The sequence below is a fragment of the Eurosta solidaginis genome, chromosome 1 (assembly GCF_040869045.1).
Source record: "Eurosta solidaginis isolate ZX-2024a chromosome 1, ASM4086904v1, whole genome shotgun sequence".
In the NCBI taxonomy this organism is placed as follows: domain Eukaryota; kingdom Metazoa; phylum Arthropoda; class Insecta; order Diptera; family Tephritidae; genus Eurosta; species Eurosta solidaginis.
Genome location: NC_090319.1, coordinates 290,888,327 through 290,913,523, shown reverse-complemented (window position 1 = coordinate 290,913,523; position 25,197 = coordinate 290,888,327). Strand labels below are relative to the sequence as shown.

Here is a 25,197-nt window from a genome sequence, read left to right as displayed (position 1 = left end):
ATTTCCAAAAAAATTAATGAAATTGTAAGCCGCACCAATTCGGTAATGAAGGAAGCTGAGGCAGAACAATTCGAGCAGAGCGCCCTTCATAATATCGTGCTCGTCCGAGAAGAGGTCAATGAAGTAGTACGGGCATGTCAGCTAGCTAAACGTGGAATTATTAACACTAACCTACTCGACATGGACGAAGTTAATCAGATCCTGTCAGAAATAGAAACACTACCTTACCAAAATATAATTGAGGCAATTGAATACGGAAAACCATCAATATATACAAATGGGACTATGCTCCTATACGTTCTATCAATACCCAAAGTAACATAGAAGAAGTATAACCTATTAATTACTCGCGCCGGTATCTACGAAGGCAAACAACTGGACCTTCCATTCGATAAAATGCTCGTCAACCAAGAAGAAACGTATGGACTCAAGGAAAACTTCTTGACAATCAGTTCATCTATCGTATGTGAATCAGAGTCCTTGAGCAAATTGGAAGAGAATACCTGCCTACCTCGGTTGCTGAAAGGAGGTGACGCTAGCTGCCAATTCATCAGGCGCAATGGAACGATAATCGAATTGATAAACGATAACACAATTTTTATCTCAAACTACCAAGGTGTAGTGGAAAGTAATAACGATACTAGTAACATAAATGGCACCTACGTTATCCAGTTAAGTAACGAAACGATAAAAATTGGCAACCAAGTGTTCTCCAGCAACGAAGCAATCACAGCTCAAGCCTTGCCAGCCGTACTAGCAAACGTCAAAAACCACACTACAAAGATCAATCTGGAGTACGTTCACGATATCACGATGGAAAACGTTAGATATCTAGGGTATGTAAACGGGAAAACTAACTTCTCGTTAGTCACGGAAGCTGCCTCGATATTCGCAATAGCCCTCATCGTCACCATGCTATGGAAATGGTACACTAGGAAGCTAGATATTCCACCAGTTCAAATTCCGATGCAATGGGCAACAAACACGAATATCTTCAAGGGCCACTCTGCCCATGAAATCCGTAACCTGGACGACAGCGCACCAGTCAAGCCAGTCAAAATCAACATTACGCCAAGTAACCAGATCGACTCTATAAAAGATATATCCACTTCACATTTTTCATGCTTCGATCTGCGGGACGCAGATCTTTAAAGGGGGAGGAGTTATAACAGCAGTATCCAGCGGTTGACCCATTTACTCACGTTGCTGAGCATGTGACCGCGCTATGTTGCGTGTTGAAGTTTCGCTGACGCAGCACACGCGCAGAATAAGCGGAAGTTAATTGGGACAACGATTGGTGTAGTTGCATAAATTGTGATTGAACAGCAAATCTAGTTTTAGTTAAGTAAACTATTTTTTATACAATAATTGGTTAGCATAGCATAATTACTTTAAGACAAGAACTTAGCTGCTAGGTAAATTACTTTGTTCGAGTTAGTTCAATTTGGATCGTGCAAGAGCACAGAATAAATTTTATAACGTTTAAATATTTCTCGTGTTTATTTTAATTCGGTGAACGGGCAGTTCACCGCAACTTAAATTTTTTATCGCCTCGCCTGCTGTGAGGCTTAACTTATATATATATATACTCGTATATACTGTTAGGGTTCGTTACATTTAATTTAACTGTTTACAAGACTTTTATCAAATTCGCACAAAAAGGAACCAAATTTCACGAGATTTGGTAAAGATATTGTTTTCATGACCGTAACTGTTTTTTAGTTTATTTATTTTTTTCGGTTAAGTTTCGTGAAAGGATAAAATGCCCTGTGCACTAACCGGGATATTTAAGCCTCACTGCGAGACTCTCCAACTGTAGAACTACCCGTTTAAACCTAACTTCCCTACTTGTTTTGAAGTCATATTTGGCATGAATGAAAGCTCGCCTGGTTAAAATATGGATTATATTTGGTTAAAAAGGGTTAAAGAAAGCTTTAATTTTTAAAATAAATATCATAAGTGAACTCGATTTTTTATTGATACGCTCTAATGAATATACATATTTATATATCTTGTACATATATGATTTTATATTTAAGATACATAAGTGATGTTACGGTAAACCTAAGCTCCAATTTCCGTCATTATTAGCAAAGTGCGCCGACAGTTCAACAGGCTTGTATTACAGCAAACACTGCTTGGCATGATAACGCAAAAGAAGGTTGTTGTTATTGTTGTATTAACAATAAAGACACTTTCCGAAGGCTTAGATGGTCCTTTGCCGTATATATGTAGATCCGGCATGTTCCGGTAACAAAGCACCATTAAGTTATTAGCCCGACCATCTCGGGAAGGATTTGTATGACCACATTAAACCTTCTACGCCATTCCGCCCTCTCCACCTCCTAGTTCCATGAGGAACTTGGGGTCGCCTGAGCCTCGGATGTTAATGAAACATAATTCGCCATGGGTAGGTCAAGTTGACAACTGTGTTGGAGAAGATATATGTTGCGCTGGCAACCCCTTGAGAGGGTTGCGCTACACAATCCCTTGAATCAATTTGGTATTTTAGTCGCCTCTTACGACAGGTATACCTACCGCGGATATACTCTAAGCCCCCTAACCCGCTGAATGTTGCAAAAGAAGGTCATCATTGCCACTGTATTTAGTCAATGTTTTAATTTTCAATTTAATATAACTTAATTTTCATACATGAGAATCCTATGTACTGCAGAGAATACGATATTAGCAGTAACAGTTTTTAAAATGTTTATGGTAATTGCGTCAGCTCAATTCTTCTTTATTATGTTTGATAATTCAAGAAGTTATTTCTTTGCATTTTATAATGGTTGCGATTTTTTATTTAGAGTTGTCTGAATTTTTTTTTTGAGTCAATTTTAGTCTAACAAAGTTCAAGTGATAAGTCTCTAATATTCGCGTTGGTTTTTTAAATTTTTAAAAGCTATTTAAAAAGTCATTTTACAAACAAAAGACGAAATACGATTTCTTAAGCAACGACGGCATTTTGGAACAAAACATTTTGATATTTAAAATTTAACTTTGAAACTTAAAAGAACTGTTATCCTTTAAAATCATTTTATTATACTTATAAAAAAACCACATTGTTTGTTAAATACTGTGCTGGTGTGATTTAGTGGAAAAGTAATATGAATCCTACATTAATGAAAAAAAAAACTTTTAAAAATTTCTAAGTTTTTTTTGCAAATTATAAGTGCGACGCCACGTGAATTTCGTTAGTCCTTTTACGTTTTATATTTATTTATATCATACTACTACTACTACTACCTCTTAGTATGTAATATCTCTTGGTATGTAACTGAATCTTTAAAAGTGATGAAAATTATTAATTAACCCAGCTGCACGGTCAGAACTCAAGTCTGAAGCCAACAAGCGGTCATTAAATAAAACGTATACAAAAAAAAAGGAGAAAAATACAAAAAACACAAAAGGAAGTCTAAGTTTGGGTGAAACCGAACATTATATACCCAGCTGCACATTTGAAATGCTATTGTTGTTTGCTTTGTGTGGTTAATAATGTTGTAATACTGTTTTCACACAGACGGTTTATTGAATAATAAAGGCAGTTTTCTACATTAAGACGCTTTTTGAGCTCAATCTTTCCTACAAAATTCGAATCTATAATTATTTCATTAGTGACTAATCGAATGCCTAGTGAAGTCAAAAGCCCAACTCTGTTGGGAGCGTTCAGTTTCTTAGTTTTTGGCGTGCTCAGTGCTTCAAAATGTCATTTGTCAAAGTAAATGTCATTTTCTGTCATATAGCGTTGTCATTTTATTCGCTTGACATTTCATTCTTCATACTAATCGAGAAGTTACTTCTGTATGAAAGCACAAAATTTACGATTTCATTAGAAGGTGAAATGAGATCATTAAGTTTCTGTGTGAAAACAGTATAAGGCTGCGCAATAATCTCGCGAGTCTCGCCGGATTTCAAAATATGTTGTGGTTTTGTTTTTAGTTCAACCATACAAATGTAGTTGAATACCATAGAGTTATAGAATATTTTGATAAGGTTAGACCCTTAGGAAAAGTGGGCGTGGTCTTTAACCGATTTTGATTTTCTTCACTCAGTCTATATATAATTTGGCAAGGATAGCGTCTTTGCCATATTTCAATGTTATAACTTTAACGCTTTTATTAACGGCTTTATTTACGACTTGTTAAATTTCCAAATTTTCTTATTCTAAATGTTATGTCTGAATTTATGTTTTGCGTCATAAACGCAGTCCACCTACCAAATTTCGTTAGCTTAGCGGGATTCGTTTTTGAATTATCTAATTTTTCTAAATTTTCGATATCGAAAAGCAGGCGTTGTTATCGTTTAAGTTCGCTTATTTTCAATACCAATCTATTCTGTGTTCGGATAAGTCCGTATACCGAATATTTGCTCAAGTTACCATGTTAACGGACGGACAGACGGACGTACATGGCTTAACCAAATTTTTTTTCGGAATGATGATTTAGATACATGGAAATCTACATCTATCTCGATTCCTTTATACCTGAAAAACCCACCGTTATCCAATCAAAGTTATAATACGCTGTGTACAAGTACAGCTGGGTATAATTACTGTTGACTTGCAAGAGATAAATACCGAATTACAAACATATCTTGCCAAACTTTGTTTAAACCTAAAATTGACAACCGAATCCATATTAAGTAATGCGACGATGAAGCGTAAAAATAGTTGGTTATGGGGCATTGACGCATACAAATGGACAGACATTTGTGAGTACTCGCACGTTCAATGGTAGAGCCCTTGCAGAATTTAAATTTCCATAACTAAAAAAAAGTAATAAATTAGGAATAGAAATAGCAATTAGAAATGCTAAAAACAACGCTGTGATAGATCATTTCAATTTAATTTTTCAAATCAAATGAAACTTTTTCCAAGTCAAAAGATGATTTTTGAAGTCAAAAGACGTCTTTTTTCAAATCAAGCAAAATATTTTTTTAAAATAAAATGAAACTTTTTTCATTTCAAAAACAACCATTTTCTGGCTTATGGGATGAACAAATTTTTAAATGCATTAAACCCAAAAACTACTGTATTGAAAATTTACTGGGACAGCTTCATATATCGAGTGCTGAGAATATGACCATCCCAAACCCATTTCCACTCCAAGTCCCACGGTCACTGCCACTACCACTGCCGTTCCACTTCAACGCCGTCTACCTCTCCCATATAAATGCCCTCATATATGGAAATAATATGTCAAATATTATGAACACTCTTCATAAAAATTGTTTCTTAACTCCCATGCACTGACTTCTACTAACACTTTCATTTTCAATCCCTCTACCTCCTAGTTTTTTGGATATATGAAAGCTTTGTATCAAAACTTGGCTACTTTGAGCGCCTCTATGTCAGACGCACAAACACACACACATCCATTTTTAGTTATAAGGTAGGAAAATGACTTTTTATTGCATTTCTTAACAAAACATTGTTTGTACCAATTATCAAAAATTAAGGCAAAATAAATGAAAATCACGATAACCTCCGAAGAGATTTAAGGCCGAACTTATCTTCCAATTTGCGTCGTGCTCCTTTTAATTTTTCTTACAAATTGGTGGAACGGGACCTGTTTTATGCCGACTCCGAACGGAATCTGCAAGCCAGATGAGTTTTCACTGATAGCTTTTCATGGTAGAAATACACTAGGAGTGCTTGCCAAACACTACTAAGCGAGCCCGCTTAGAAAAACTTTCTTCTAATTGAAAAAAAAAAAAAACCAGTTTCTAAAATTGTGATGTTGCTTTGCTCGGAGAGTGAACACAGGATCCTAGATGTGGTAGATGGAGCACGCTACCACCACATCACGGTGACCGGGTGATCACAGGGATCTACCCAGCACATTTTTTGAATATCGGTGAGTTCCATGATTCAATTATTAGAGGTTTGTTCTTCAATGATAACAGAAGTCTTGACACTCCCAAATTTAAAAATATGGACGGGGAGCTTTTACGAAGTAAGGAAAAAGGAGAATAATTCAGTCCCCTTCAGCGAAAGTTTTAGTAGAAAATTACCTTTAGTAGTATATTAGTAGCGATAATAAATTTGTAAATGCCAACAAGTTTTGAGAGAAATAATTCATTTTCTACTAAATATTTCGTGAATTGATAAAAAGTTATGTTGGTTTGGTCATTCTCTCAGAATTTGTTTGAATAATGCCGTACGTTAGAATGTTATTCAAAAATACACTATCTCAAAATTTGTTTCAAAAGCTCCCTATATGAGCATAAGTTCAATGCATTTTGACATAAGTGTGAGTTAAGGAAAATCATTCGGAGATAAGGCATTTTTTAACCTAATTCTAATATAGGGTGTTCTTGTGACAAATCCTGAAATCGGAAATTTTTGAAAAGTATTTTGAGATAGCACGATTTTGATACTCTACTGCAACCGCAATGAAGTGACAAAATGGCATAAAAGTAAAGCTTTTGTGGGATCCTGCTACACAGGGACTATTTACCTCTTTATTCTGAAATTTCGGAAAGCTCTTTTCCGTTAAGTATTCATGGTAGTGTTCCGAATAAACCGTTGATTTTGAATATTCGGAACACGTTCATTTGATACTGCTTCACGAGGTCCGAAGATATCAAATAAATATATATATAATATTCCAAAACTAAACCGATCCCACAAATTCTTAAATGCAGATTAATATTCCGAAAATACGGAATGAATAAGTTAACATGCTCAATGAGTACAATTCGTTATGACATCTCCATTATTTACTAATTATGTTTTTATGTGAATTGATTTACTAGTCGAGTTTTTGACGTTGGACGATGAATTTTAAATTGGTTTAGGCTTCGTATATTCATAGATTTACGAAAGTGCACGACTCTATGGTGTCCTCACTTTTCATAAAATTACCTATGTTCAGCCACATTAATAGATAATGGCATGGTTAATAAATTCATCATAAGATTAAAAAAAATGTTCTAAGGAATTCCGCAGTTCAGTACTTATTGTATATTTTTAACTAATTGCTTCCTATTTCTAATACTACAGTTAACGGATGTTAATTCGATTTGGGAGTAATATGGCTGCAATTGCCAAAAAAATTTGTCAGCGAAACAAACCTCTTGTGATTGAATCATGGATGAATTCTTTGGACGCCTATAAAACAAAAACACGTAAATTTTTATTTATGTATAAAATAAACTTACGTTATGAAACCAAGACATTTTATATGGCTTTGGATTTGATTGTATGACGCATTCGAAATATACATCATCACCTTCTTTGATGTCATCTGGATTCAGTGATGATCCCATTTTTAAATGCGCTGTTGGTTGATCTGTAAAAAAATAGAATAAAATTTAATCATTAAGTGGGAAAGCAGAAAATTATATGACTGGTAATTATAAATACAACGCAAGCTCAATGATTTTTCATATAACATTAAAAAATATATAGGGTTTATGAGCTTTGCGTTGGACTGACGAGTTTTCTTAAATTGAGCTACTTATTTATAAATTAAAATATTTCAGTAGCTAAAGTTAGTTATTTCTAAAGACGTGTACTCCTAACTTTATAAGTTGGGCACAGTGCGCTTTAATGTTTTTCACTATGAATATTTTGTTTAAAAGTGGTGGGGGCAGGTTTTCTTCACTCACTCTAGTCAGTTATTATACAGAAAACAAAATATATATATATTAAAAAGTTCTGTAAAAATGACAGATCCTCAATCAATATCATTGAATTTTCTGCTAAAAAAAACTGATTCCGTTGGTCAATTCAACAGTGAGCAACTGCCAATATTATGCGATAAATAAAAAGAAACCTACGTTCGCGGTGCTCATCACTTCTTATTTATGACTATCGCGCCACATGAATCTCTGTGATATCAACAGTCACTTTTATATTACGTCCTTGCAGTTTTAATTGGTATTTAACAGAGTTTTACATTATTGAATAAACTTGGCAATTGTAATTGATCAATTAGAAGTATTTGGTTATTAAAAAATTTAATAATATTGAATTTATAATATAATATTGAATACATCTTTTTTCAATTCTTGATAACTTATTTCAAATACTATAAATAACTAAAAATTGTTTGCCGATATCTGGTTGACTAAAAGAGCGATTAGAGAAACGGAATGCTGATGACTTTGAGATGCAGAAATTAGATAATAATACTTCCATTCAAAACAATAATTACATTGACGACTAAAATGGATTTCAAAGTGCCATATTTCATATTTTTTCTTAGTTTAAAAATACGATTTCTTATTGAATTAAAACCCTACTTTTTGCCTCTTTCGAGTTATACACTATGTTACTATTGAGAATTGAACACCCTGAATACTCATCCATTTATTCTTTATAATCCAAGAGATCGCATAGTGATGAAAGCTCTCATCAAGCTGACACAGTACAAACTTGTTTGACTGTTCTAGTCACGGCTACTACTTTCACATGAAAAACAATACACTGTTCTGGTAGCGTGTGAAGATCACATTTATTTCCGGACTAGTGCACTATACGGCACACTCTACCATTTTCATTACTTGGGAACTATCGGTATACACGCGTATCGCCTTATCTGCCATTCAAGCGCCCTTGTTGAAACCTTTTTCCTATATAGTGGCTATAAAAAACACACCAAAGCACTGATAGTTAACTTTCCTTCCAATATTTGATGACGCTTCATTACTATGGCCATATTTTTTGTGTTCAAGCTACCTAAATAAACCAAGTATCGTTGCAGTTGTTAACTCTATCTTTTTGATATTAGGCCTACAGGTCGAATGTGCTGAATGTTGTTTTTAGGGCTTCCGTTATGCTAAGAATTGATAGTCTACGTACTATTTATATTGCAAGGCTTTCATTATGTTTATAACCATATACAGTGCGGTATCTACCGAGATCTGTCAGGCTATCCAATGTTTTGAGTAGAAATGGCGGTAGGCGGATGAGTCCATAGTATTTAGGATACATATAACTAATATTCCCCGCCTATGTTAGGAAAAAGAGAAAGCAGCTTTCCAAGAGTTCTGTGCGTGATTCATTCTTATGTATGTACATATCGAATATTGTTTAAGTTGTTTCTTTATCGCTCTACTCAAGATTTGTTGCATGGCAAAGAACATACCATCTACATCGGGCATTTTAATCTTAGAAAAAGGCATCACCGCCCACTCGATCTTGGTAACAGTCACCAAAATACTCAACTTCGCTAACAAAAAATGTTGCCAATAATCAGGAATTTTCTTAACTGATTAAGATGAACACTTTATTGTACTAAATTTGAATTAGCTATAAAACTGAATATCCAGAAAACTTCTAAAACTTCTAAATGAAACATTTAAAATTTTCTTGAAATTTTTTAGAATTTTCCCGAATTTTGCATAATTTTTAAAACCTCATCCTTAGTGAACGTGTTATATATTGATTTGAGTTTTTATAAATAAATTACCTGGACCCAAACTTGCTAGAAGTTACAAGAAATTCGTCCAACCAATTTTTTTTGGCTGACCGTATACATATATATTTGAGGTAATTAAGTGTATCAAAACCAAAACTTATGGCAAATACTTTTGCGATATTCCGACCAAATCATCAGCAACGTTATTAAAAAGGTTTGTGTGCGGTTGCGATTGTGGGCTCTATCGGCAAAAATTTGCGCAAGTGATTATAAGAAATAAGAGTTTCTCCAATAGATTTTAGACTAACATTTAATTGCCGTCCGCCTGTTCATTACTCTCAACTCCCCTGTGACCAGGAACCCAGGCCAACTGTAGTTCGTTGTATGCTCCTAGTTGATTTAGCTTTTCAACGCACTCAAAGACCAGAGCTGATTTTATTTCAAACGCAAAGATCGCCTTGAGGACGGCTGGACTGTCACTGAGTATGGCGATTGTTTCATTGGAGTATTCGCGCTGAAGGTTCAACGCACTGGTTTATGGCAAATACTTCCGCTTGAAAAATGCTTGGGTATGCTCCCAGGGGTATTGATATCTTGGCTCTGGGTCAAACGACTCCAGATCCAATCCCCTTTGGCGTCTTCGATCCATCAGTATACCATACTATTTTATGTAGCTGCTGAATGCCTTAAAAAAGTTTTCATTTATGTTTTCTTTCACATTGCACGTCAGCCACCTACAAAGTTATGTCCCCCACAGAGAGAGGGAGATTGTTTGGTGTTGTCAAAACAAAAACAAAAAGAAAAAAACGTTTTACAACTGCGCTCTAAAAAAAGTGTTTAGGAGTGCAAAGGCCCCTTAATCAAATTAAAAAAGCTTTAAAATTTGCGCAAAATTTTTTATTGGGTATGCAAAAAAACCCACAATTCTCATCCACACAAACGCAAGTCATAATGACCAAGTGTCCTTCTGCTCTTTTGAACACAAACTGCGCAGTTTGATGACACCAAACAACAAACAAGCAATGCAAACGGGTAATTTATTTTTATTACAAACTTGCCCAATTTCATTTCTAATCACAATCCATGCCACAAAAATAAAAACTGCAATAAAAAAAAATTCCAGGCAAAACAATCGGCATACAAAAGGCAGACAAAAAATTATTGCCCAAGCATTTGCAAAGCTTTGCAATTGAATTAAATTGAATTTAAGTGTCAAAGGACATTCCCCAATAATGGGCATTTAGCTTGAAGTGCTTTTGTTTTTGTGGTTTTTCTATGTACGCACAATGTAAATGTATGTACTGAATATGTATATGAGTGTATATATATGTTAATGAATTTGTGTGGATGTGCACAGACTTATTTATGTTATGTCTATGTTTTGGTATTTAAATTAGCTTACATAAAATGTCAGCAGGCAGTACTGCCCTTACAATTGCAATGTTCTGCATTTATATCAAGCCATTCAAGCAAATTGTGCTAACCAGCGCTCATTTACATACACATATGAATATGTTTATATACATACATTCAGATTAAAATTCTTGTACGCCAATGTCGGCATTTAGTCAATGAAGAATTTTATTGACATATAAGTTGTGTTGGCAATCCTGTGTTTTAATATTTTTTTAGCAGAATTTTGGTTTACCTTGAAATTAAATTGAACTCACGGGAGCCGTTTAGTGGCGTCCCTGTTGTTCCTCCAGCGATAAGATACCCAATTTCACAGGCACTTTTTCATGGTCCTTTTACCATATCCGTTTGGTGTGTAGTTTCCTCCGGGCATTTACTTTAAAATGTGTGGAATGTTTAGAAGAAGTATACCCGATCTCAAGGTCTTAAATTTGGTGGCACAAGATGACACCTCAAATGACATGCCAATGTTAAAAGGCCATATAAAGTGCAAAAAGATAGGTTGTCGCTGCTACAATGTTAAAAAGGCAGGACGCCACTTCCAATATCATGCCAATGTTTAAAGGGCATATAATGTGTATAGGCAGGGTTCGTCCTTGCTACAACAGCTACGTTGCTCGATTATGTTCATCGGAAGTTCAAAATTAATATTGTCACCCTTTTGGTTTATCAGAAATTGAGCTATTTGTTCTGAAGTGTGTGTATGATGAGAGGAAAGGAAATTTAAAAAAATAAACCAAAGCCAAAACCGCAAGACGTGATATGGATTTGCTCTCGAAATGTTTTCAGGTTGTTATCGATAACAATCCTTTTCGATAAACTATCGGTTAAAATCGGTGTTAGTGAAAATATATCGATCTTTTATCGAAGATTAATCAAAATTTTAACGAAAAAAATTTCGATTAGAGTGTAAATTATTTGCTTTCGACGAGTTATCCGCGTGCTATCACTTTGTTATCGATGAGCTATCGGTTTGTTACGGAAGGTTAACCAGGTGATATAGAAACATTTCCATCTAAATGCCTTTGGTCATGAGATAAATGTCTTCTTTTTCTTAGCGTCGTAGATTTTTGGTCGAAGTTTTAACGTTTGGTTGTCGATACCTTGAGGTTGGGTTTAAGAGTTGTTGTAGACGTTTTTGTTATTGTTTTAAGGACGTGCAGTCGCTGTGTTACCACAGAATGACAAATTGGTTAACAAACTTTTTCGATAGTTCATCGGTTTCATACTTAAAATGTGTCGATTTGTTATCGATATTTTACCGAATTTATATCGAAACAATATCGATTAGAGTGTTACTAATTTGCCATCGACGAATTATCAGCGTGTTATCCATTTATTATCGATGAGTCTTCTGCGTGTCTGTTATCGAAAATAAACCAAGTGAAAAATTAAATTTTCCAACTTAATGCCTTTGTTCGTAGAGATAAATGTCTTTTTGTTCTTTGGTATAGCACTATAAACTTTTTAATTATATACAAAAATTGAGCATATTTGCCAACAGCGCATTCGAATTTCGCAATTATTATTTCATGAACCTCTGCATCCAGAGACTTAAAGCTACGAGACCTAATGTATATATTAGGTTGCTTCTTATTAATTTAATAAGAGAATTTATTCAAATTCACTCTTTAAATGACTTTACCTTTATCAATAATATAACAAAATTATATCTCTCAAGTGGTGTCTCACGGGTGAATACCTTTAAATTTATCTATGGAGTCTAAAAATTAAAATTAAGAGCACAAAATTGATATTAGTGTAGTTGGCGATATCACACCTCAATTACAGTTTCCCTTGAAAATGGTTACAGCGAGTTGTGCGGGGACTAGGCTGAGATTATCTGATGCACATTTAAGATATCAAGATGTGTGCTTTAGCCACTGCGCGATACCCTTTACCGGTCAATCGAAATCAAATTTCATTTTTGTAATACGATTAGATGATTATCACCATTCTTGGAACCATTTTGGAAAACCTTCTACAACTATATTATACTACTCCGACCCTTCCTCTAGTAAATAAATTCTCTATCATAATCTTAGAGCGACTAAAATAAGATGATATCTGTAATCCATACCCATAATCTTCAGTAGTCTTCACGGATGGCTCCAAAATGAATGACAGCGGGGGCTGTGGTATCTACTTAAAGCACCTTTCGCTTTCCTTAAGTATTATGGCACTGAGCTAATGCAGCGCCTTTCATGCATGACTAAGAGCCATAAAGGAGGCTGAACGATGGCTACTATCTAAGAATCTCATATCCGCTACACTTTATTCTGACACTCACGCAGCGATGAAAGCTCTTCAATGTAAGACAATTTCCTTAAAGGTTAAATATTTTGTTTTTTTCCGGAACCACTAAAGTTACTTTGGCGGAATTTTAAGAGAAACAAGTAAGGAAGGTTAAGTTCGGGTGTAACCGAACATTACATACTCAGTTGAGAGCTATGGTGACAACATAAGGGAAAATAACCATGTAGGAAAATGAACCGAGGGAAACCCTGGAATGTGCTTGTATGACATGCGTATCAAATGAAAGGTATTAAAGAGTATTTTATGAGGGAGTGGGCCATAGTTCTATAGGTGGACGCCATTTAGGGATATAGCCATAAAGGTGGATCAGGGTTGACTTTAGAATGCGTTTGTACGATATGGGTATCAAATGAAAGGTGTTAATGAGTATTTTAAAAGGGAGTACTCCTTAGTTCCATAGGTGGACGCCGTTTCGAGATATCGCCATAAAGGTGGACCAGGGGTGACCCTAGAATTTGTTTGTACAATATGGGTATCAAAAGAAAGGTGTTAATGAGTATTTTAAAAGGGAATCGCAATAAAGGTAGACCAGGGGTGACTCTAGACTTTGTTTGTGCGATATGGGTATCAAATGAAAGGTGTTAATGAGTATTTTAAAAGGGCGTGGGGCTTAGTTCTATAGGTGGACGCCTTTTCGAGATATCGCCATAAAGGTGGACCAGGGGTGACTCTAGAATGAGTTTGTACGATATGAGTATCAAATTAAAGGCATTAATGAGAGTTTTAAAAGGGAGTGGCGGTAGTTGTATATGTGAAGGCGTTTTCCAGATATCGACCAAAATGTGGACCAGGGTGACCCAGAACATTATCTGTTGGATACCGCTAATTTATTTATATATGTAATACCTGCCAAGATTTTTCATTTTCTTCTACATAATATGGTAGGTGTCACAACCATTTTATAAAGTTTTTTCTAAAGTTATATTTCGCGTCAATAAAACAATCCAATTACCTTACCATGCTTCATCCCTTTTTTCGTATTTGGTATAGAATTATGGCATTTTTTTCATTTTTCGTAATTTTCGATATCGAAAAAGTGGGCGTGGTCATAGTCGGATTTCGTTCATTTTTCATACCAAGATAAAGTGAGTTCAAGTAAGCACGTGAACTAAGTTCATTAAAGATATGTCGATTTTTGCTCAAGTTATCGTGTTAACGGACGGACGGACGGACGGACATGGCTGAATCAAATTTTTTTTCGATCCTGATTATTTTGATATATGGAAGTATATATCTATCTCGATTCCTTTATATATGTACAACCAACCGTTATCCAATCAAACTTAATATACTCTGTGAGCTCTGCTCAACTGAGTATAAAAATATCAAGTTTAAGTGAGCTTTAAATGCTTTTCACTATATCATCTTTACTAAATTATTGTGTTTTATCATTAAAGAAAAAAACGTAAAAAAATAAGAAATGCAAGCTGATCCTATAGCTTTTTTCACCCTGTCAAAGATTCTATTATGTGGTTTTGCATTTTTAAATTAGAAATGATATCCTCCCCGAGTTGAAACTCGAACACGAGTCGTCAGGCTTTTAATCCAGCAGGTCTACTTTTGGAATATGACTGCCGTTGTTTTTATGTGTCTTGATAAAGTTCTTTTGTGTTGTTATTGTTGATATTTTTTCATTTTATTTGCTCGTTTAAATGAAATATCAAAAAATAATTCATAAAACAGTATTATCAAGTAAGCTTCCATTCCAAACACACTGTGAATGGTTCTAGGTAAAAATAATAGAATTTTTTTGAATGGCCCTAATGTATATACATACACAACAACCCAAGTCTACATTTTATATTAAATAATTTATATTGTTATACTTACAATGCACAATCATTCGCCATTTATCCTCTATGGAACTGCCCTCAATAAACTGATTCTCCGCGCGACACGTCAAATACTTGCCATCATCTTCGCGCGTGGGAGTAAATGTCAATATACTTAGAGATTGATTGTCAGGTTCGTTAAACTGTTGTTGGTAAATTAGGTAGGGAACCAAATGAATGAATAATGCATAAAAAGAACAAGAAAATATATGGAAGAGCACAAATTAAAATTTTTCAATATTTAGTTAAGTGGAGGTAGAGTAATTTTTTTTAAGCGAGTTGTAAATAAATGTATACATACAAACATAAATACAAGTAGAATAATGAAAAACTTCTAATATAACTGGTTATATTGGAACTGGTAAACGAACTTTTTGGAAATTATTTTAAAGAGGATTTGTGACTGTTGGCGTTTCTACAACACCCTATCTCAGTAAAAGTTTTAAGATAATCTTACCTTAGAATTTCAATTTCAATTCACTGGAATAAACCCTATCTCAGAATTTGTTTTTAAGATGAGTCATCTCAGAACACAATTTGAACTGAGTTAATCAATAGGGGGACTCATGATAGCATATAAACTTATAAGGTGTAAAATTATATCCATTTACACACGCGGTTATATGAACGCACCTAGTAATACTCTTGATAAACTTGATTGTTTTTCAGCTGTATTATTTCCAAAAAAATTTGTTTGATTGTTATACAAATTAAAAAATACCAAGATTAAGTGAAAAATCAAAACTTAAACGCCTTTACTTGCTGATGTTGGATATTTTTGATGAAAATGCCGTCTGTAATGTCTGCAAGGTTGCATTCCTTTGAGTTTACCGCGTTTACACAATGAAATGTGCGCGTAAATTTATACAAATTGTGTAAATGATTTGTCATACAAAATTTGACAGCTCGTGCGTAAACTAGATAAATTTATACGTTTACACACTTTATAAGGCATTTATACGGTTACATGAGTCCCCCTAATATTAACGTTAAGGTTACTCATACGCAGTGTGGTACATACTTTTAACATCATTATAGCCAAAGTAAACATTCCCACTGTTAAAATGGAAACTTTTCACAATTTAAAGAATGTATTGTTAAGGAAATGTTCTTCTGAGTATATTCATGTACCTGGGAGCTAAGAAGATTACCTGTGCTTTAACTACTTGACGTCCTTCAATTCTGTTGCCCAGAGAAATACGACAAAAGGCTCGTCGCAGAACAAAGCTCAATGTCTCCCCTCCTCCAAGATGTGACCAAAAAAGAACTTTCGAAAGTTCTCTACCGGGCAATACTAGGCAAAGGGAAACTTTCAGACAACATGCGGCGTCTTTTACAGTTATATTTTATCGCTAATACTATCTGACAGGGTTCATTACTTCGGCTTTATAACTAAGAGCAAGCTATTACGTAAATTTTTTATAAAAAAAACAATAGCGTTGGGATATTAGAAAACGCTAGGAGATTTTTACGAGGATAGCGAACTAGCTGTATAATATAGCTGTCAACTCGATTCTTCTCTGTGGACTTATAAGACTGCAAACCGTGCTGCAAATTGGTATAATTGGAATCAGTGTGAACATTGTGCATGTTAAAATAAAGACCAAAGTCGATTAAAAACTGCTCTCCGTAACACAGCATGCGTACACAAATGACAAATATAGAGGAAACCCGGGATAATAAGGAGTTAGATTTTGGAGTTCTCTAAGATATTGCCGAGCCTTTCAGCAATATCTTAAGTGGGCATTTATGGATCGTCTTTACCACATTGAAGTAAGTCCAGCCATAAACCGAATGGATCGCCTGCATGTTTAATTGCAGGAAGAGTACTTCACAATGGGAGTTGTATGAGGCAACGAAATTAGTGGAAAAATCACTCCGCAGGGCGGGGTATTATCACCTCTGCTGTAAAAGCTGCTGAGGCGATTTAACGAGAGATTCGTGAAACATTCAGCGTACGCAGATGATGTTGCAATATTCACAAGTGGAAAGTGCCTTCTAGCAACTATCCCTTTCATGGATCGGGCGCTTCGGGATATAAATACCTGGTCAAATAATATTGATTGACCGCCAAAGCAGAAAGAATGGATATGGTCTAGTTTACTTAGAGTTATAAAACAAAAATTAGACCAGCGCTAAACCCCTGCAGGAGAAACTTTGCATATAATATCAACGAAATGATTCTGCAAAGTAATTTCTTGTGAAATCTCAACATGAACCAGAGAGTGATGAAGGCATCGGCGGCATTTAAGGTATGTAGAAGAATGCTGTGGTGTAGGTGAGGTGTGCGGGCTATCAATTATTTGCATTGCGCATGTCGTGAAAACAACACCGCCAGCTACACTATATACCATTCTGTATATTCCACTTGTAAACCTGGACGAATAGATAACATTTTTCCGTTTCTGCGCCTTGAAGGGGCTCTTAGCGATACTAGAAATGGATGTTTGGTGCAAGGGTGGCCAAATAGCGGACGAGGCGATACATGTGTGCATCGATGGTTCCGAAGAAATGAAAGAAATACGGTCTGCGGTATACTATGCTGATCCGGATATAAACAGATCCTACAAGCTGACAGATAACTGCAGCGTTTTTTGGGCAGAATTGGTAGCCATAAACAAAGCAGGACAAACACTAAAAAAAAGTTAAATTGCAGCCACTCCAACCTTCATATTGACAGCTGAGCAGCATTTAGCGCAATAAACTCGTAACGGACTGCATCTTGACGTATATTAGAGTGTAAGAAATCCCTGGAAAGAGTCGAAATGGGGAGAAGCATACTGGCATTGCATACTTTGAAACTGGGCTAGATTAGTGATAGCAGACGCAGAAAGTGCGGATTGGAGAAGAATACAATGGAATGAATGCGCTTGTTAGGCTAAGACTGCCGCTATTAGAAGTGATACTGGTGTCAGATCTAGAAACAGCAAGTGACATAGGTCTTAAAAAGCTTCTAGTTTACTAAGAGGGCGGATTTATTTTATAAAATAAGTCCAGGTTTTGACAGGGTTTTTCAGTTTGGTTGTTAAACAAACTACTGGTAATACTATGGACCCATCAGGCAATCCATAAGCCTTCATTTTTATTTCCTAAGGGCAATGCTAAGCAGTGACAGATTATAGAACTTCTTAGACTAAAGTATATATTTATTTAATGCGAAATTGTTCTTTTTCTGGAAGCCCCTATATTCATTTGGCAAATTCATATTCACTTCAAACGTATGAATTCATATTTATTCTATCATTTTGTCCGCTTACAAGGAGTTTCCTTCTGTCTACGAGAGGTTATTGATTGATTTTTTATGAAAAAAGAACTAATTGTGTGCTAACACGAGGTTCACGTCCACTCAGTATAGGTTTTCATCCCTAATAGAGTGCATTTTTTTATTAAAATTATATCTAAAACTTGGCTCTTGAAGAGAAAGGGGCGACTAAAATACCAAATTCACTCAAGTGGTTGTGCAGCGCAGCCCTCTCAAGGGGTTGCCAGCGCAATATATAGCTTCTCCAACCCAGTTGTCAACCTCACCTACTCGAGGCGAATCCCTTTTCATTAACAGCCAAGGCTTTGACGATCCCGAACTCCTGATGGATATAGGGGGTAGGCGGGCGTTATGGCCTAAAAGGTTTCATGTGGTCATACCAAATCGTTCCAGAAATGATCGGGCTAGTACCTATATGGTGCTTGCTACCGAATCGTACCGGATCTGCATCAGGCAAAGGACCATCTACATCGATAGCACTCCCCAAAAGCCTTCGGGGAGTGTTCTTATCACTACAACAACAACAAAAATAGGAGGTACTTTGTACTTGCTATTTTGGTCGCTTGAGAAAATAGAAGTTAATTTTGTCGTAATTTCAGGAAAGCAGAATTGTCATAAAGTCAATATCGTTGACATTGTAACAATTTGAAATCTGACGTTGTGACCAATTGAAATAGTCGTACGGTCCATTGACGTTATGGCCATAGGTTTAGCTTATGTCACATCTTTTTATCGTGAACACGTTTGACATTTTATGTTTTTTTCCTTATGGGTCTAGAACCTCTTCATAACTTACCCAACGAATATGACTGACTTGAATGCCTTTCAAACCAATGTTACCACTCGCAGAGAGTTAACATTTTAATATGTGTATATCGTTCAGATCTAGGTCTTATTTGCAGATATTAACTAAAAATTAATATAAATATTAAAGACTTACATTTTTTGTAAACTTTTTAAGTTGTTTATTGTTACGCCACCATGTTATAACAGCTGGGGGTTTTGAACCAGAAGACTTGCATTCAATATCGTAAGTACGATCAGCAGATACGAAACGGTCTTTCGTCATTATATGAACTGCGACAGGTTTTACTGGTCAGTGCAAAAAATAAAAAATAAAGAAATATGTTAAAAGTTAGAAACTTTAATATATAACAAGTAAGGAAGGCTAATTTCGTTTGTAACCGAACATTACATACTCAGCTGAGTGATTTGGAAACAAATGTTGGAGTTGAATGTTGAAATAGTTTACTTATATACTGTAAAGATATTTAATTTTTTGTTAAAATTTTACTTTTAAAAAATTCTTTTTTAAAGTGGGCGTGTTCGCTATCCGATTTTGAAAATTTTTACTTAGAACACACGTAAAGTTCCTGCCAAATTTCATCATGATATCTTTAACGACTGCCAAATTACAGCTTGCAAAACTTTTAAATTACCTTCTTTTAAAAGTGGGCGGTGCAACGGCCATTGTCAAAAATTTTCCTAATTTTCTATTCTGCGTCATAAGTTCAACTCATCTACCAAGTTTCATCGCTTTATCAGTCTTTCGTAATGAATTATCGCACTTTTTCGGTTTTTCGACATTTTCGACATATAAAAGGTGGGCGTGGTTATAGTCCGATTTCGTTCATTTTAAATAGCGATCTGAGATGAGTGCCCCGGGAACTTACATACTAAATTTAATTAAGATACCTAAAAATTTACTCAAGTTCTCGTGTTCACGGGCAGACGGACGGACGGACCGACGGACATAGCTAAATTAATTTCTTTTTTCGCTCAGATCATTTTGGTATACAGAAGTCTATATCTATCTCGATTAGTTTATGCCGTTATGGGGTACCGTTATGCGAACAAAATTAATATACTCTGTGAGCTCTGCTCAGCTGAGTATAATACCAAGGTTTATAACAAAAAAAAAAAAAATAAAATAATGTATCGAGGCAGCGACGTAGATTTTGTAATAAATACATATGTATGTTACGAACGTACCACTGAAAATAAATTTGTCAGGCAATAAGCTATGTACTTACAATTGACATCGAGTATGACCACTTTGTTGTTGGGTGGTGTCAAATTCGTATTGCTCGCCACACAAACTAATCTCGCATTCAAATGTTGTCTTCCAATATTTGGATATGACAAGTGGTTAACAGTCTTGCCGTCCGGACGATGCTCAAAAGTTTCATCAATCACCGTATTATCTAAATACCATGTTACATTTGGACGTGGACGCCCTGTTGGGTATTGTAAAGTTGTTGTTATTGAACAAATATACACATAGGTTTACAAGCGAACATGTGTATGTATGAAAGTAGCAACGGCAGCGAAATTAAAACAGCAGCATAGTTTTCCAAAAAAAATTTTTTTTTTTTGGTTTTTCGAAATACAGTGGCCATGACAGCAAGAATGGCAACAACCACAACGATGGCAAAAACAACAAAAATAAAAATAGCAAGAGCAGTGCAAAAATCAGTGGCAACCATGTTCCAGTTAAGCAGTATAAGTAAAAGCAAATACAGCGCCAAAGGCATAACAAGCAAAAAATAGTAGTTAATAGTAGAGCAGAGTTGCAGGAAAACAAAAGGCGTAAAAAGGATGAACAACAAAAAAAAATGTGATAGAAAAAACAGAAAAAAAAATTTAAGGAATAAATGAGTGTAGCAAAACAAAAGCAATAACAAAAAACAAGAAAAAAATCAACCGAAAAAATAGTTTAAAAAAAAATATTAAAAAAAAGTGGTATTGAAAAATATTTTTGCCAGTTCATCATTGTCAGTTAAGTTGCACAGTTGAGTTGCGGTGGCCATTAGTTAGTTACATGTTTATTATTGTTGTCGTTGTTGATTTTCGTTGATGGTCCATTACAGTTATCCGTTGTTTGTTTGTTTTTTTTTTCAATCGATTTTTTTCCATTGGTTAAACAGAACAAAGAGAATATAGTGCATAAGATTTCGTCGTAAAGATGACGTACACAAAGAGCACGTTGCAGTTGCATATAAAACAAATATATTGCAATGGCATTGAAGTTGATGTTGCGTGCGGTTTTGTGGTGGTGGCGTTGAAAATGGTGATGTTGAAGATGATGATGTATTAGCCATGAAGATTGATGCAGTGATATCGTTTAGCAGAAATGTTGTTGGTGGCACAAATGAAAGCAGAAAGACAAAATTACAATTACTATTTTGGCTAAATGAAATACTAATCATAAATTTTTAAACGAATTTGAATCGACCAACTATCGAACTACATTTCTAAAAGCTGTTATGTAATACAGATTTCACATATTAAATTAATCGAATCACAATTTTGTTTAATGAAATAATTAAGTCTTCCTTTTCACACATGGTCACTTGCTTCATTAAGCGAACATTTGTCAGTAGACCCAAAAAAATATTACGCTTTTAGAAAAAATTGTAAAAATGGATAGCAGCCGTTTCCTCCTTTACTAAAATTATACACAAATGTTGCGATATTTGTCTTTCAAATAAATTTTTTTTTAATTCTTCATTTTATTTGGAAGAGTTATGTGTATATTTTTGTTTAAATTTGAGTTAAATTCGCATACTAAATCTTTCTTTAAAAACTTCTATCAAGAAATCTATTAGGCAAACAAATCGATGCTGATCGAAACGAAGTCGACCTGTTCTTAATTCCGATCCAGCGCATTTTTACGATTTGCACGCACAATAGCACGTCTTCTTGCGCCTGCGCATCCAAAAACCATGTCTGCAAGCATTTTTAATTAAAATAAAATTTTATGATACTTAAACCAAAACCCATACACCAAAACAGCTGATTAAACTGGTTATCGAAATCGACTTCGAATCGATTTTTTACAATAGGAATTGAGAACACCAAATAGAAACCGAGTCGAAATCAATGTCGTTTTACTTTTCATTCCGAGTCGGAATTCAGAACAGGTCTGACAATAAAATTCGACCCATCAAGCAAAACGTACTAGATTTTTGACTCCATTAGGCATTCAATAAAACAATATTGAGATAATTAGGAATATTTATTTTGTATAGAAGATTGAGTTCAATAAGGGCTTTAATGTAGAAAAATTTAATGATTATTTCATATACCCCCTGTGTGAAATTGGTATAACTCTCTTTTTATACCGATACGTATACGCACCGGTAGCCGTATTTTCGGGCGGTACGAATGTTTCCGTGTAATTGGTTGTTTATTACAAAGTCACCAAAGCGAATTTACTGGAGTAAATGAACTAAAACGGAGTATAAGTTCTGCCAATCTTGAGATCAAAAGCTCTCCATAACTACTCATAGTGCTTAGAGGCATAAGCGCACATCCTCGAATTTGATCAGCCAAAGCGTAACCTTTTTCGAGAAATATGATATATGAACACTCAAAAAAAAAAAAAAAACAAAAAAAAACTACTAAAGATTACAAAAATCGCCATTGAAATTAGGAAAATGGTACATAAACAAATTCACTAAATATAGTTAAGTTATTTTTTTTAAAATTGAAAAAATTGTGTTCCTTCGTTATAGGAATAGCTTCCTTAAACATGGATAAAATTATATAAAAAAAATATATTTAATTGTGTAATTGTCCCTTAGACTGGGATGGTCCCCATACAAAAAAAAAAAATAGCTAATGTCCACCCCTAATTTAAAGATTATGTTAAGAGGGTATCTTTTTATTTTTTTTGATCCTTCGAAATACAACCGAAAAGGTTTTTTCCTTGTAACTTGGTTATATGACGTCCGAATTTTGTTATCTGACCTAATCATGTGAAAACGAATTCATAGCTTAAAAGGACATTAAACGGAAATGTGAAGCTTCTCAAGGCCAAAATAATGAGTTGTATACAAAAATTAGAAATTCGTACCCATAAAATTAATATCTTGCTCAATATCCTGGTTCAACTATATGGTTGGCTCATTTCTACAACAACAACATACATTTGTGCAGATTGTCAAAATCTGCGTGTTGGTGTTAGGCGAATGGAATGGAGAGAAAACATAAAACTTTGCAATTATTGTATATTGTTGAAAAAAACATTGAGCTTTAGATGCACTTACTAAAAAAATAACTTAAAGTGATATCCAACTATTTTTTTTTATAAAAAATTTACTATTTCGGCTGTAAATAATTGTCATGGTTATAGACGAAATAAAAAGATACAGCACACGATATATCGAGAGACTACACAACCATCCAAACCCACAAGCCATTAACTTGCTAGACAACAGCGAAGAAACACGACGGCTGCAAAGACTGCACCCCTTAGATTTGCCTCTTAGATCCTAAGCAAAAATGGGGCCTTTCTCTCGTATAGCCTTTGAAATTTCTTCGCCCCGTAAATACAGCTGTCGGTCGCAACGAAGGTGTGTTTGCGGGGCGAACTAGTTTTGGGGGTTGTATGGGAGGATGGCCTTAATGTGATGTATGTATATAAGTTAATGTATATATATAAGTAAATAAATATGTATGTTAACACATACTCCTAGTTGATTTACATAACTCGAGATTTACAGTTGTATATACATAGAAGTCACATAATAATTCTTTTTATAGGACAAATTGCACTTAATGCATCAATGTAAATGTAATGTTATAAAATTTGCTTATTGTCTAACGACAGATTGTAAATAAAGACGATAAAAAAAAAAAAAAAAAAAAAAAAAAAAAATAATTGTCAATATGTTGGTTATATTTTGCGTTTGCCATCTCCTTTTGACAGTCGCTATATAAGTGAAATGAAAAAAATAAAATCAGCTGATGAGATGAGCCAATCATATAATCGAGTCATGGCTCAATATAAGGAACACTTTTCGAAAAGTTTTTCTGGTTTTAGGTAAAGGCTTTTTTATAACAAAAGCTGCTTTGTGAATTTAACATTTTTTTTTTCGAAATATAAAAAAGTATGTATAAAAAACCAAACTTACCGCCAGTTACTTCACATGCCAATACTATATCCGTGCCTTCATTAAATGACTCCACATTGCTGGCTTTGTCGTGCCGGCTGGGACCATAAATAATAGGACGATCGGGAGGTACTGGAACAAATTAAAAAAGGTTCAATTTAATGTTTATATTTTATATTTCGTCAACATAAAAAAAATTTTAACTTAGGAGAACTGATTTGGAATTCAAACATGTCTTATAACCGTAAACAAGAGTTATTTGTTTTATATTAGTACATTCGGTGTTACTTATGTCGGACAGCAATCCACTTGTTTTCTCATCATTTAAAAAAAACTGAAACGCTTGAATGATCTTAACATAAGGAGCGGCTATCCGCGAGACCGATTTTTGGCGGCTTTTAATTTGATTGAGAAACTTATAGAGGGTTCCATTGAGCGCAAAGAATTTGTGATTTAAAAAAAGGAGCCGTCAGTAATGTGCTACCAGCGATTATTGAAAAGACAATTTCAGCATTAAAAGTTGAGTGGACTCAAATAGAATTCATCGCGGATTTTTAAGTATCCACACTCAAGCGAAGGAGTGGAAGGGAACACCGGCTTAAAGAAATGTGAGTAGGGTCAGGATCCAGGAGGTGTTATTTCTCTCCTGATTTGCTTTGCCCCTGCTCTTGTTGACACTCTAATTTCTCATAATTCCTCAAGCTAGGAATGGAGTGAGTATTTAACATGAGACGGGAGTCTGATGAACCTGTTCATACGCGAATCCATGTATTTCTTTTAATATCGTCTCCTGGTTCGAACACGTCTAAGTCCAGGTTATTCAGTACATTTTTTATAAAGAAAAATCTTCTATTACTTAAGTTGAAAAAATTAAATTCCCACTTGCGGTTCTCTAGCTGGACTCAAATGTAAGATACCATGCAACATATATAATTTATTTTTTTATTAATTACGCTTAATTGCTGCTAAAAACAGGTGTTTACTTCTCACAATGAAAAGCTGAAGGTTTTGGTGGTACCACCTTGAAGGTTTTTTTCAACTCCACCGCAACTCGATATCCCATATAGGATATCAACTTGGGAAAAGTGTTAAATATTCATTTGAGAACTGTA

The 25,197-nt window shown here is 34.8% G+C and overlaps 1 protein-coding gene across 7 annotated transcripts in view; it reads right to left on the bottom strand.

Moving 5' to 3' along the window:
• Window positions 1-25,197, bottom strand: part of side-IV (sidestep IV) — a 502,822-nt gene that overhangs the window by 101,231 nt on the left and 376,394 nt on the right. For all 7 annotated transcript variants that reach the window (XM_067761095.1, XM_067761090.1, XM_067761096.1 and 4 more), the window contains 5 exons: window positions 24,107-24,217; window positions 20,222-20,425; window positions 19,129-19,280; window positions 14,925-15,069; window positions 7,162-7,292 (listed from right to left, as the gene is read on the bottom strand). In XM_067761095.1, the coding sequence (XP_067617196.1) occupies window positions 7,162-7,292; window positions 14,925-15,069; window positions 19,129-19,280; window positions 20,222-20,425; window positions 24,107-24,217 (743 nt within the window). The remainder of the gene's footprint in view (window positions 1-7,161; window positions 7,293-14,924; window positions 15,070-19,128; window positions 19,281-20,221; window positions 20,426-24,106; window positions 24,218-25,197) is intronic.